This window comes from Cyclopterus lumpus, chromosome 20, assembly GCF_009769545.1.
Source record: "Cyclopterus lumpus isolate fCycLum1 chromosome 20, fCycLum1.pri, whole genome shotgun sequence".
Lineage (NCBI taxonomy): Eukaryota > Metazoa > Chordata > Actinopteri > Perciformes > Cyclopteridae > Cyclopterus > Cyclopterus lumpus.
In genome coordinates this window covers 13,742,535-13,757,916 of record NC_046985.1, presented here as the reverse complement: position 1 = coordinate 13,757,916, position 15,382 = coordinate 13,742,535, and the positions used below count along the sequence as shown (strand labels likewise).

At 44.1% G+C, this 15,382-nt stretch overlaps 1 protein-coding gene across 3 annotated transcripts in view; it reads right to left on the bottom strand.

The window, feature by feature from the left end:
• Positions 1–2,199: 2,199 nt before the first annotated feature.
• LOC117749377 (guanine nucleotide exchange factor VAV3) overlaps positions 2,200–15,382 on the bottom strand; it is an 81,172-nt gene continuing 67,989 nt past the window's right edge. For all 3 annotated transcript variants that reach the window (XM_034559837.1, XM_034559836.1, XM_034559838.1), the window contains 3 exons: positions 14,978–15,107; positions 8,940–9,091; positions 2,200–5,976 (listed from right to left, as the gene is read on the bottom strand). In XM_034559837.1, coding sequence (XP_034415728.1) covers positions 5,932–5,976; positions 8,940–9,091; positions 14,978–15,107 — 327 coding nt within the window. In that variant the 3' untranslated portion in view covers positions 2,200–5,931. The remainder of the gene's footprint in view (positions 5,977–8,939; positions 9,092–14,977; positions 15,108–15,382) is intronic.

Here is a 15,382-nt window from a genome sequence, read left to right as displayed (position 1 = left end):
GTCGACGAAGCCGAGACATGACGGATTAGATGAGATGCAGGGATTTGGAAAAGGGAGATGGAGATGGAGAAATAGACACATGACTTCAGTGCTAAACTGAAACAAGAGGGATGCTCAGTTAACTGCAGGTCATCTGGTTTCCATCGTCCTCACTGGTGTTTGGCCACGTTCTAGACAGTTAACCATGGTATGAGTAGTATTTATACACCAGGATTGACAGTTAGGAGGCCATGCATGCTGCCAGGTATCCTGTGGTTTTTATTCATTTGCAGGCAGAAATACAAGTGTAAAATTGGACTGAAATAGGAAACTAACTTTTTTCTTTTTTTTTTTTTTTCTCCTCATTGAGTCAACTGAGAGTCTTCAGGACACCAACTTTACTCATGTTAAACTTCAGGTTTGATCTTCGGACAACATCACTGAGGTATGATCTGCAAAATTAGAAAAAACAATATCACTAACAAAATCAATATAAAGAATTGTCCTATTTATTCATTTCATAATTGCGAAATAGAGCTTGAGTTCGTCGACAGTAAGTTAAGGTTGTGCCTGGGACTCTCTGATTTGGGAACAACCTCACTCTAACTATCAGCCACCCCTGCTCTCTTATATAATCAGCGACAAGAGCTTCTCGTTCTATCCAGTCTCAACAACACATACTTGCTCGTCTTCAAAATCCATTTCATTTCAAAAAGAACTGCAGCAGTCCGGAAAGTTGGTCCGAAAAACAATATCCGAGCGCTTCGAAGAGGTTCTGATGTCACCGGCTCTCACCAGCCATCTGTCACACTGGTGGTCCGGCCTCAGCTGGAAGTGAACAGATCCAGACCGGCCTGGCCAAGGCAACAAGGCCGCCCGGTGGTTATTTAGTGCAGCGTCTCTCTTCACCCCTGCAGCGCCAGCAGCACTGGCTGCTACATCCCGCCACCACTCATCCTTTTGGTCTCCGAGCTTCAATCGAGCTCCAGCAACTGCAGGTAGCCGGGCACCAGATGGCCGGGGAGACCACCACCCACACACACACACACACACACACACACACACACACACACACACACGCAACCTGCACATGGATGCACAATCATTCTTTGAAACCAGCAGTGAGCACAGGCATATGGTATGCTTCTCACACACTCATACAACTACCCCCTGCATGTTTTTCACACACCCACAATCCCGTTAACACTCATTTTTTCCCATTGTTTTTTTTTTTTTTTTTTTGCAACTCACTATATTTAGAGGTACGGATGACGACAGATAGCAACAGATAACAACAACACAAACCCACCGTTTATCCCCACATTCATTCACACCTATTAGCCAATAAGCCAGTGAGAAACAGCACCCTACTGGCTGCAGGTTATTTAAGTCCTGTGGAGGGAACAGACACCAAACATTTAATGAGCACTCCTGTACTTCAAGGACTCCTTATTTTAGCCAGGAAGTCACTTATGCATGCTGAGCTAACAGGGATGAGACTGACCACAACAAAGAACCCAGAACTGGATTACACTTCTTTTGATTTACTGACAACGATACGCAGTGTGCTCTTTTAGCTATACTTACATTGATGGCGTCAACGTTAAAAAGTCCCAATCTTTGAATTGTTCATTATTAGAGTCCATCTCACGAAAGAGCTATTTAGAGGCGGCTCTCAAGTGTGAACATGTCTGTTATGTCCTCATTATGGTTACGCACGAGGGGGTTTATTCAATTAAATATGTCATCTGAAAGTTACAATACCCGATAACACAAAGTGATTTATTACTGACTCAGCATTAAATGTTTCACCGAGCACAAAAAGCTTCTGCAGTTGCTTCATGTGCACTGATTTAATTAGCATCCATGACTTTAAATATACAAAAATAACATGGTACATCTTACAAGTTAAATAAATAATATGCTGATTGAATGGTCATTAACCAGAGTTCAAATAGCAATATCACACAATACATGTGCGACTATAAGAAGAGCTTATTAATATAGCCCAATATCATTCATTGGTCTCCGGGGGTTTGCTAATGTCACTGTCCTTGGGAATGTACTTGGAGTGTAAAAAGTTAAACACATTAGGAATTGTTTCTGAAAAGTGGAAATACGTTTGTTGTAAGTAAATATTCATAGAAAGCTGACACATTTGAACAATGCGGCTGACTTAAGTTGAAAATCAGCTCCCACGCAACATGAAATAACAACTCATTAGAAGAAGCAATGTATATCTTTATTATGTTTATGTACTATGTACATATTTTACAGTATGGTACAGCAACAATACATGGTAACGCTACACAGTCGAGATTGCACAGTTTTAGAGTTAGGCCACAGCGGTCGGGTACCGTGGTGATGAGAACCAACATGGGCGCACAGTGAGTCCAGCGTACATCTTTGGCTTCAGGGGGATAACGGGACACGGAGCGGGGACACAAGAGAGGTGTGGATGATCTGGCAATGGATTAAGGATGGATTTTTCAGCCCAGAGAGAAGGAAGTAATATAAGACGTATTTTCTTCATGTATGGGGTGGTATTATGTTTCTGTTCTGGTTATTTCACATTTGTCCCCCATATGTTGGCTAAGAAGATTGAATCCTTAAAACCCCCCTGCTGGGCTAAATCCTGTCGAAATGTTTCTCCTCACGTACACGCCGTGTGCCTCCGCACGTGGACGTGATCTGTGCACACAGTGCACGTTATATGAAGACATAACAGTGGTGAGAGCCGGCGTCTAATTCATTCTCGGATTGGCATTGACGCGAACGAACGTGTGGCAAAAATAAAAAAATAAAACGGTCCTCAATTTTGCTGCGGTTGTTGGTGGAGGATCCGACCGCCTCCCTCTCTCCTGATGATACGGATGCTTCTATCTCCTCCACCCGCCAACGTACAGCAGTACGGAGCGTCGGGCCGAGGGACCGAACACAGAGAGAAACAGAGGAGACAGAGATTGGATGATGGATAGAGAGAACGAGAGGAGGGAAGTGACAAGGAGAGAGAGAGAGAAGCCGACAGAAGAGATGGATTCAGCGGGGTCGTCGGGGTGAGGAGATGGTGTAATGATTAGATCACAGATACCCTTGAGCCTTCCTCCCGTCCCTCCTGTGCGCAAAAAAAAAGAAAAAAGAAAGAAGAAATCTGGAAGCGCACTCGGAGAGGAGGAAGGCCTCTACTTGTAAATGGCCCCCGCTGTCAGAGTTCATCTGGGCGGAGGAGGAGTGCAGGAGTGGATTAGAGAGAGCCTACTCTGCCTCTCCTGTTCTCCCAAGACGGGAGGGACTGGATGGCAGTGGCGCTCACTGCAGATCTCCTAAAGATGTTATGGATGTAACTGCTCGGAGACTGCAGACATTTTGGGAAGCATGGAGGGGAGGGGGACATATCATCCTTCCTGGAATATCAGGACATTTTGAAGGACATTTTTTTCCCATGACTGTTCACTTCTTTGGAGAAACTTCTTCCATCTATTTAATGAATTGTTTTGTCTATGAGGCGTCTTTGTTCCCTCTCAGTCCGAGCTGCAAGTCTGAGGCTTGATGCTAAACGCTTCCTGAAATATTGCTCCCCTCCTAATCAGATGATGTCATCTCCTAACCTAAGCGAGCTGGAGGTGACTGGCTTGGGAGCGGAGGAGATGTTTAGGATGCTTCCACCTAGTGGTCACTTGATGACACTGTTGATCATTCAGAAGCAGTGGGGACGACGTCACAATGCAGAAATACATTAATGTGACTCTTTTTGACACATGTCTTCCGTATTAAACAATATGACTGAGAACAAAAAACATTGTCATACATATCATAATGGCTTGGAGTGGCAGGGCTGTCAGGGGGTTATTATGGATTTTCAAACATAATGGCTCCATTATTAAGTGTATACAAAAGCATATCTTTTACAATAAATTCATACTTATATTCCCAGAGGCATGGACACAATGAAGACATGCCATGAAAGCTTTGAATGGAAGCAATGCCCCTGAGGGCTGTTACCAGAGGCCGGACCCACAACGGGGTCACATAGAAAGTTCAACGTCCGATACATGTTTCCACTTAAGGTGTCAGCGAGAGAATGCGGCCTCTTAGTAAAAGACCCCAATGTGTGTTTCAGTGACAGATATCGCATTTTATGTACACTGCATTATTAGATTCCCTGCGCGGAAATGAAATGAATGCAATGCTTCGGCGTATATGTGAAAGTACTTGAGGAGTGAGGGAGTGACATGAGAACTACAGCCAAAGAACAGCTTCGAAGAAGAAAGAAGGACAAGATCGAAGGGTTTGCCCGCCTCCTGCTCATTGTGTGAACAAGAAATCACCAAACACACATTAAATAAAGAAAATAATCAATATGTACATTCATGAAACATGTGAGAAACATGTAGTTTGTTTTCTCTCTCTCTCTCTTTATGAAAGACAGAAGACACGTCCTGGCTGAGATGAAAACATGGCTGCACAAAGCCGAGCGCCGGGGATTTTCCTCGGCTTCACGTCCAGACACTATTTGATTCTGTACACACCAGACTGTACTTCTCCCTCCGCCCGTGACTGCATTATGATGGCGCGTGGGAACATGTTGTGCAGCATGTTTTGCTGTAAAGGTATTTATTCCCCTCGAATGTGGTCAAATCCTCTTTCGCCGTGGATTAAGCAGACAGTGTGCATGACGTATACAGGAGGGGGTGAGGGTGAAACACAGGGGAAGGAGAGGGGGTGAGCGGAAGGACACTTAGTGGGAAGATATGAGCAGTGGAAAAAAAATGTTTATGTTTTCTTGCCTGAATAAAGTGTTCCTGCACAAATTGTCCTCGAGTGAAAAAGAAAGGAAAAAGAAAGGAAAAAGAAACCCAGCTAAAATAACGGATATAGTAAAAGACTCACAGCAGAACTTTCCATCTGCTTTTCTTCTCTTTTTTTTCCTGTGAAGGGGACAGGTGGCTTCTAGGTAGTGTGGCTTGTTCCCCCGACAAGCCTCTAATGCCTCCGATAAGATAAACCCTCGGCGAATGGGCTCCTGTCGACAGAGCTGCCACCGATAAGAGCGGAGGATCGCTAACGGCCAAGACAACTGAAAACATGAGAGGCTGGGCCGAAGATAAAGAATGTAGGAGGCGGGAGGAAAATAGGAACAACAGCGATCAATTGCTGGCACTGTGCAGCGATGCTATCCGACGCCATCCCTCTCCTCCATCTCCGGTAAGAGCGCGTGTGAGGCGATCATAATCTGAAGGGGAGGAGAGGTGGGTGGCGTGTGTGCATCTGGGTCATCAAGTCATCAATAACCACCCGCATTAGTGGAAGCAACACACAGGCAAGGTCAAAACTAACTGAAATCCCTTCAGAGAGGGATGGGGATGAAAGGAACAGTACAGTGTGGGTCTTTTCCAGCTCAGATGACTATTCTCACGGGGGGGGGTGGGGGGTGATGGATGGATGGATGGATGGGTGACTGAGTGCCTGAATGGACAGTGGCATTTGAGAATCTCCTTTTTGACAGACTGGCGACGGCAGACTTGGCAAGCAGAAACAGGTGGGAGTTGGGGGGGCTGGTGCAGAGAGAGGAAGGGAGTGCAGGGTGAATTATGGATGGAGGGATGACGTTGGGGAGGGAGGAGGGGATGTCTGGCGAGGGCTTGTGCCCCGCTGACAGGCAAGCTGCTACTTGGTGGAGTCACTTAGCCACACAGAGTCGACCAGAATTGATGGGGGCATCTTCGCATCTGCAACGTACTGGAGCGTCTTTTGGCTCCCAAAAGGCCTCTGGGATGGTCGTCGGCAACAGGACTCCGCGGAGGAGAGCGAAGCCGCCTGCTTCGCTCGGGAAAGTAACACTCGGGGCGAGCAGCGGTGCAGAAGTCTGTGTGTCACTGTTACGCTCACAGTTTGCTTACTCCACCGCTGCTGCTCTTCCTTTGTCTTTATCTTCTCCCCACATTGAACCCTTCACTCCTCACTCTCCTCTACGTATGTGGAGGGGAACCAGCCGACCTGATGGGGGGGGGGGAGAGAAATGGGAATAAGTAATCACACGGTAGTAATTCATGGTGTACTCACTAAGCATTTGCTATTTCAGACAGTGATTCCATAAGAACATGTAATGCTCATGATTTACATTGTGGGTGAAATTAATCCTTATAAGTTAGGGATGGATTTTAATTTTTGGAAATGCATCACTAATTCATATTACTTTTTTTTTTTTTTTTTTTAAATATGCATCTCCCACATGTCCCAAAAGCATGGCACCCGAGCCGAACAAAATGTCGATGTTACATGGCAAACATCTTTAATTAGACAGATATAGACTGATTAAATGTCCATGTCGATAACTAGAATGCATCTTTCCAGTTATCCCCGTCAGGTGATTATGTGTATGTGTGTGTGTGTGTGTGTTAGGGTGCACATCTCTCTCTGTCTGTCTCTCCACAGCTATAGTCCCGTCCTACTCGACCCATTGTGTGCTCATTTAGAACTGTGAATGTGCATGCCTATGTAAGACAATTGCATGACAAAGTGAACCCGAGCGCTAACCGCTAACCTTCTTCTAGCGCCTCTGTGAGGAGAGCTAGGTACCTGTTAGCAGCTAACAGAGCTAACGGCTAACTGCTCACTAAACACACACGGCAGGGCTGACTGAGGCGTGAGGCGTTACCCAGTGAGCCGCAGAAAGCTGCATATATTAATTGAGAGCAGTTGACGTGCGAGCGAAAACACGTGCGTCTGACGATCATTGCAGCAGAAGTCACACCTGTTGCACACACGTTGCAGACACACCTGGAGGAGATCTGCCCTCTGATGCTGGCAGTCATGTTGTACAATTTAGAATAAGCCAAATTATTAGACACATTTGGATCGCTGATATCTTTTTTTTCTATTACCATTTCCATGATAACAAGAGCCTGATATTACGTCAAGCGTTATATTGAAAGGTTTTAGCGATATAATCCTGAAGTGCTTTTCCAATTGACAGAATCAGCCCCCCCCCCCCCCCCCCCCGCTCCCCCTCCAGCACTAGCAATTGTTTTCACCAGAGCGGCATGAAGCACACATCAGGCTTAGTTAAAGAGAAAAGCTTCTTCATTTACAACAGCTGTTGACAAAACACACTCACGGCCCAGACACATTACTGAGACACACACACACACACACACACACACACACACACACACACACACACACACACACACACACACACACACATACACACACACAGAATTTGTCAGTCAGTCTATCACTCTCCGCCAAGCTAAAATGCAGTGCAAGGGAGAGTGGGAGTTAGTATATATATATTTATATATTTATATAAGAAGCAGGCTTTTTCTCAACGCTGCATGCTTGATTATAAAATGCTTTTGGCTTTGGATGGGGGGGGTGCATGTATGACGCACAAGAGGAGCAGCAAGTGAACACTTCCAAAGACTGGTAAAAACAGGCATGTTGGAATTGTGTCCATGACGGACTGAAGATGAAACAGACTAAATCAGAGTTGTCTCTTCCAGGTAAATGTGGATAAATATATCTGCCAGATATTACTCCTTCAAAGAGGCGGTTTATAGCACTCCCTAAAATTAAAAACAAGGATTTAACAGCCAGAGCGAATAAACACCACTAACTGATGAAACATTCTGCCTCGATGAAATACCACTGAAGGTACACATGCTACAAGCTACATATATATCCAATGAAAAAGGGCACCACGACAACAAACAACAAACTTTGGGCCGGAGTGGATAACCTGAAAGCCGACATCAGCCCTCAGAAAAGATCATTTTCCCCCTGGATTTGGTGATGGGAGGCATCTTGTGTCTTTATCATTATATATATCACGTATCATTGTGTAGTCCTAGTTTAATGCCGCTCCGTCTAGGACTGTTTTTATTTGTTTTTTTTCTACCTTTTTTACAATTTAACATTCATTTAAATTATTTTTAATTTTATTTAACAGTGTAGCCATTCTTTTGACTTAAATCTTGGATTATTTTTTATTTTGTGATTGCCGTTGGCTCCTGCTCTCCACCACTGCGATCTGGTCAACTGGCGTTGGCTGGCTAGCCGACAGTCTCTTGCTGGCTGGCCGACGGTCTCTTGCTGGCCGGCGGCTGCGAACGAGCCAGCCGACTCCCTGCTGGATGCTCTCCACCGCTGCCGCCTGGACAATCCTGGACAACTGGCGTTGGCTGGCTGGCCGACGGTCTCTTGCTGGCCGGCGGCTGCAGGCGAGCCGGCCGACTCCCTGCTCCATGCTGTTGCTCTGGGGCTGGTCGCCTCTCAGCGGTCCTGGTGCTCCCGTGGTCCGGTCCGTGGTTGGCGATTGCATCCTCCTCGGCTGACGTGGTTCTGCAGTGTTCCACCACGCAGCTCCTCGGGCTCAACGGCTTCTCTGCTCCTCCGTTCGTCTCGGCCATCGGGGCGCTCGGACTTCTTCGTCGGCCCGTTGCATCCACAGAGCCTCCCGCGGAGGGTTTGTTTGCTCCTGGCCTGATCGCTCCACGCTTTCCATCCCCTCCCTCTGGTCGGCCGAGCGCATCGCTGCAGCTCGTCATCACAACAACAGTCCCCAAGAGATGGTGGCACGAAATTAGGAACTGTTACAGCTCCCCCAGCACACTCTACTCTTCCTGCCGACTCCACTCCCCAAAACCGGACTGGTACACCTTTTATTACCTCCAAGATGTCGTCCTTTTATGCAGTTCTTTGGTTCCCCTATTTTAGTTTGTCTGTTCTGCTTTATTTTGTATTTGTAATTTTCTATTCCTCTATTGTGTTCATTGCCTATATGGCATGGTCTCCTTTGCCTCATGTATTTTCTGAAATGTTTACTTGTATTGATGTTATGTTTTTACCTTGCTTCTATGTAGAGCACTTTGTAAACCCTGTTTTTTAAGGTGCTATATAAATAAATGTATTATTATTATTATTATTATTATTATTATTATCTTAAGGCCGCCACTTACCCTGCCGTTGACCTCGCCCCTCCACCAGCCGTTGGCTCCCGACTTCGTGTAGATCTTCACCACGTCACCCTCCTGCAGCGAGAGCTCCCGGGTGTCTCGAGAGCTGAAGTCGTACCGCGCGATCGCCACTCCAATCACTTTTGGAGTGAACACTGGAAATAGAGAGAGAAGGAGATCCATAAAATAATGGATTTTCAGTTCAATCGAGCATCTAGAAGATGCGTTTGAATGACATTAAAAAAAAAACACCAGTTGCAGTGACAATACGTGTACACACACATCAGACACACAGATGATATGGGTGATCGTTTTTCATTCACCAAGAAAAACCTCTCACCAGCTTTCTCTTCTCCTTCTCTGCAATTTTTAGTGTAACATATTTTAACATTATGTATATTTAAAAAAGTTCAGTTTCTACTGTAGTAGATGTAGATTAGAGTATCTCTTACCCAATACGGAGTTATAGAAGCTATAGCGGGACCGAGCCTGAGCATGTTGTTGTGACTTCAGTTCTCCGTTGTATTTCCTGGCTCACGTTCCTATTTATGGAAGTACAGCTTGTTACGCTGCAGTGACTTCCTGTTCAAATTGTTTGCCTTTAATTGAAACGGCTCTTCAAATGTCCCCCAGGAACCTATTCACAAGTTAAAGAGGTCTAGCTAAGCCGTTTCCCAAGTTTAAGAGGTGTCGCCACGTTTAAATGTCATTTTAAATTAGAAATGAGGCACAGAGGAATTCATTTGCCATTCATTTTCACGTAATTTGACAAACAACATGAATCAGACATGTGTTTAGTTGAGTCCTGTGCGTGCGTGCGTGCTTGCGTGCGTGCGTGCATCCGTGTGTGCGTGCGTGCGAGACTATACGTGCTGTCGAGGAGACGGCAGTATGAGAGACAGCTGTGGAGACGGTTAGCTAGTTACTTCCGCTCCATCCCACCTTCTCCAGACACTGACTGGTGGGTCGGACTGGGCTAAGCTGACAGGTGGAAATGGAATGTCAGACCTCTACAACCTGGCCGTGGGGAGAGAATATCTAATATAAAGGAGCTCTGTGTATTTGGACACCTCCACCTTTTACTTTGACGGACAGACACACACACACACAGGCAAAACACACATCAAACTCAGCCACATATGCCTCTGAAAACACCTCACTCCCCCCCACCCCCTCTTTCTCAGCAGCTTCTGCCTCGCGCTCCGATATCCACATGCAGAAATGCCAACACTCACAATGACGTGCATTACGGAAACAAGCAGGCCCTGCTCTCCACACGTATGCGCACACAACTATGGAGGAGGTGAGATGGTGCGATGGGAAGCCGGGCGGCGTGTTGTAACGGCAGAGATTCAGATGATGATGTGAATGCACTGAGCTACAGCCAGCATGCTAAGCAGCTTTCAACATGATGAGAGAGAGAGAGAGAGAGAAACAGAGAGAGAGAGAGAGAGAGAGAGAAACAGAGAGAGAGAGAGGCGATACCTGTACCTGACCAGAAGGGAGCAGAGGAAGGAGGTACAAAGCTGTAGCCGGCAGGAGTTACAAAAGAGAGGCCGCAGAGCAATGGGGCTATGGCAGGGCAGGCCAGGCAGGGGGCGACGCGAGAGGGGAGAGGCCATCGAGGGGGGGATGGTAGAAGGAGAGAGAAGCAGAGGAGAACAAAATAAAACATGTTTTCCAAAATCCCAACTCTGAAGTAAAAGGAACACAGCTGCAGTTTGATTGCTTTTGTCAAAAAAAGAAATGATGACAGGCACAGGATGCGCTCTAGCGGGTGTTACTTCATGTCCACATCCACAGTTCTTTCTCTGATGGTTAATTCATACCAGTGTTATTACCCAGGATTAACACTGTTTGGCCTTACTGTAATTAGTAAAAGTTTCATTCAAAGATGTGTGATCAAACCCTTGGTGGGATATGAAGTTTCAACGCTAGTGTTTGACAAAGAATAAATACACAACTCCCGTTATTGAAAGGCTCGTACTTCTTAAACTGAAACACAATCTCTACAAAACCTTGCTGTTACAAATGTACATGGTTACTCGAATCAGAAAACATTTGAAGCATTTGTGTGATATCTCACAAATGTCCATTTAAAAAAAAAAAACTTAAGAGAATTGCACATTTTTAGTTCTGGTGTGGGAGAATAAAAAAAAAGAAGATCTTCCCGACTGAATTAAAGGTCAAACCTTGAAGGTCCATTTACACGTCACTGCTGAGATTTTGTTTTAAAAATAAGGAAGTGATGACACAACTTGTTTCCAGTTTACTGAAAAGGAAGTCTGCATCATTAATCGCTGGCGACAGCTTCACTTGTGCATTTCATTGGGAGGAACATGAGGCGTCTCACAATTACAGCATCGGGAATACATCTCTATTGGCATATTTATAAAGACAATCATCCAGCTGTAATGCAGCCACAACTGCAGATACACACACATTTCCACTGACAGATATGTTTAACTTGATATTTCATATTATTTTTATTATAGTATACTTTCAATGGTATCCTAATTGTTTTTCTACGTCGTCTTTCTGAAGCTCACATGTGCAAAATGCAGATCGCTGTACTTTTGTGCCTTTACCTTTCAAACAACTTGAGCAATAACCTACCGGAGGCCCATCTGATTCCAACAATGTCTGAGAGTTGGCCGTGTTGGGGCCCTGCTCTGGGGAATCGAAGTATTATAAATTTGAGTCCACTGGGTTATTTTGGAATGTCAACGTATAGTCAATGGAAGATGCTCATGCTATGAAGGTCTTCACCAGTAGAAACAGACTATACAGAGTACATTTATACAAGTCGTTGGCTAAATTGAAATGTCTATGAATGATATTGTTTGGAAAAGTTGAACTGGGTTGAATAAAACATCCCATTCCTGATACAGGCAATGGAAAATACATTATAGAGACAGATGCAGAAGTCAGAAGGTGATGGTAGATGGCGTATTAGTACCATGGATGGATTACTGCATGAGCCGACTGGGCACAGACCCGGGGGGCAAAGTAGTGACTTTTAACATTTCTTGTGGGCAAATCAATCACGCAACTATACAAGAGATGCAAAATGACGACAAACCAATGAAACACGACCACACAGACACTCCAGGTGACCACAAAGAGACACAAAAGGACTCCAAAGACAATCCAATCGGCCAGAAAGAGAACAACAAATACAAAGACATCCATGGCTGTAGGCTGTAGGAATTACAAATGGCAGCTATTAATTGACACATATCTATTTGGCTTATTGGCTTATTGTTTATTACGCTGAAGTAACCTTGTAATTAATACAGTTTACTATTGTAAAGAGCCTGTGCTTTTAAAATCATTTTCATTCATTTTACAAATACCCCCCTTCCCTGACCCCTTATTTCTGCCACCAAGAATAGAAAATCTAATGCCAGACGAATGCCCAAACTTTATGAAAAATGTGCCGCTCCCAACAATACCGCCGGCAGGTTAACTGTCCTGGTTTATTGATATGCTGAAAGGAGAGCAGAGCTCCAGTGGTTTTTAAAATGAATACTAATCAGCGCACTGAGAGACAGCTCAGCAACCCCTAATGGTGTCTAGGTACAAGCAATATGAAGAGGGATCGCCCTCCACTTCAAACACCAGCTGCATTTTACATGCACAGGCTGAGTTGTGTAACACTCTGGAATACACAATATGGAGCTGGCTGACTAATAGAGGCGACTGAGATCGAGGGCACACACAGACACACGCATTGAAGATGACGAGCTCAAATCCAATCAGCAGTCCAGACACGATGTCAGCCGAGGATGTTCCATGGACACAAAGGCATTTGTGTTTCGGGTTCACTCGGGCATTGTTGCTGTTGTGTTTAGCGTATTGGTTTAAAAAAAAATTAAAATACTCAATCAATCAGTTTTTCCTTGCGCAAAAACTGTCCAAAAACACATGAAACAAAGCCTAAACATTAATTAGCAGCCTTTCCAGCAGCGCTCGAGAAGGATGGGAAAATCAAAACGAAAGAGTCATTTAGAAGTGAGAGAGAGAGTGAGAACGAAGTGTGCACACCGGGAGGAGGCTGCTCACGAGACAGAAGAGCACACCGGAGCAAAACTCATTTGGATTGAAGCTGTCTCGACTTGTGTTTTGAAGCAGAGTTTGAACGGCCTCGTCTAGAACAACCAAACAGCTCGGTACAATCTGTTCACATTTGTCCCGCTCGGAAACGTGACTGTCAGGTTGTTTTCCTTCTTTTCTCCCCATCGCATGCAGTGGCGCACGGGGTTCACATGAAATCTCATTTTGCCACCAATTGCGATAAGTCATAACATTTTTTTTTTCCCCATTAACCGACCGATGGGCAGTGTTGCTTTGGCAGAATGACAAACTGTTAAATACTTCTTTCTTCTAGCTTTGCTTGAAACATGCAGCTTGTGTGAAGAGATCCCGGCTGTTTTAAAGGGCAAACACTACTAGGTGTTTATGCCTCGCTTCATGTTCTTTTTAAAAACTTTTTACTGACGATATCAGCCAGTAAGCCAATAAAACAAAGGATAAAAATAATTGTACATTTCTTTTCCCAAAAAAGCACTTTTCATCACCAAACTACATTAGAAGAACTATTGTTTTTGTCAGAGAAATGTCTATACTATAATTGGCACTTTGACAATACTGTGCTGTTTTACCCGTTGCTTCACTTCAAACATCGATCGCACTAAAACTCCCGTTCAAAGTTTTTTTTTAAAATTTGTAATTAAACAAGTCAGAAAAGGGATGTCGTGTTCTCTAACATCCGGGCTGGTAGACAACGTGTCTCACACCTGAGAGCTGAGAGGAATCCGGTTAGCGAGGGTAATGACAGACAAAAAAGCAGCGGCACGCACACATAATCACCAGTTCAGTTCTGCTCCTCAGACAGCGTTGGTGACAACAGCTGTTTTTGTCTCGAGGAGCTGCCAGGTTTGTTCCTAACAGAGCAAACAGCTCATTCATACACAGGCAGGAAACATCACACAGCGAAGATCTTCACCCCGACAAACTGCCAGACAGCACACAACAACATCCACGAGAACAAAAAATTCTGTGCAACTTCTCGAGTCGCGGTTGCCAACAAATCGTGTGCCGTCTGAAGTGTAAAATGATTGCAGCGGTTGACAGCTGAATTATGATGTGCTGGCGAGCTTCCTTTTCACTTGCGTGCAATGAATTGATGATTGATTCAAGAATACTTTCAATTCAATCGGACTATCACTTAGTTCAGGCTATGACATATCTTTAAGTGATAATGTAATATTAACTAATATGTGAATGTTATTGCTATTTTACAAGGTTCAAACTTCAAATAATGTTATATTTTGACATGTTGATTTAGATTACCAATAAAAAAGTATCAAGTAACTCACACCATTGATTGAAGAAATGCTACATCTCTAATGTGAAGATTACTATTTAAATAAAAACTGAATGGCCAGATATATGTATGCTACAGAGTCTCTCTTAAAACTAATTTCACTTTTGCATTAAAACATTTACAAACTGTCCATATGCTATGTTCATCATATGTCTAGTGTACTTTCCTATTCAAAAAGTAACGAACAATGGAAGTTATTATTATTATTTGTCTTTCCTGTAACACCCAATAGGCAGACATGAATATAACTCAGATTATAAATGTTCATGACTTCCACTTGTTGAAGGTTCGACCAAAGTATCGCTCTCTCCTCTGCAACTCAAATCAAATATGACCTTCAGTAAACGTCCAGAGTTATCAAATCTAAAACACGCTTTGTGGATTCTTGTAGTGTGTATATCATCAGCTCATATTATAGAAATACAGATTTCTCCATTAAACTAGCTATTAAAATCGAGCTGTAGTTGTACATGTATTTGAAGGAATACAATATTTTAGCAAATTATATGTCAGAGAAACATGTCTTCTATCCTTTGTCAGTTTTATCTTTTGCATTGTTTGGTTGCTGCATTATCAGTTGCTGCCATAACTGCATGGAAGTGTTTTATCGTTGGACTTTGCCTATTCTTAGTGACTCTTCAGATCTACTCACTGTTGCTCCCCGACCGGTTGAGGCGCTGCATCGCAGCGTTCTCCGGTTCCTGGTAAGGAAACTTCAGCGTGGTGTCCAGACTCCTAAATCCTTCTCTCAAGGAGTGGTGCTTGTAGTACTCAATCAGTTCCTGGGGATACACACACGCACACGCACACACGCGCACACACACACGCACGCACACACGCGCACACACACACACGCACACACACACTAAAATAAGTAAGCTAGATATGCAGTTATTTGCATTTCTGTTTAATGCGTGTGACATTTATTTTGAAAATCCCTTTGTAAGACCAGATACATTTTTTGTGTTTTTCAGCTCTTGTGACAGAAACATTTCTATAATTTGCATATCAAGGAAGAGTCTGCTTGAAAAATTATTATTATTATTATTATTTTTGA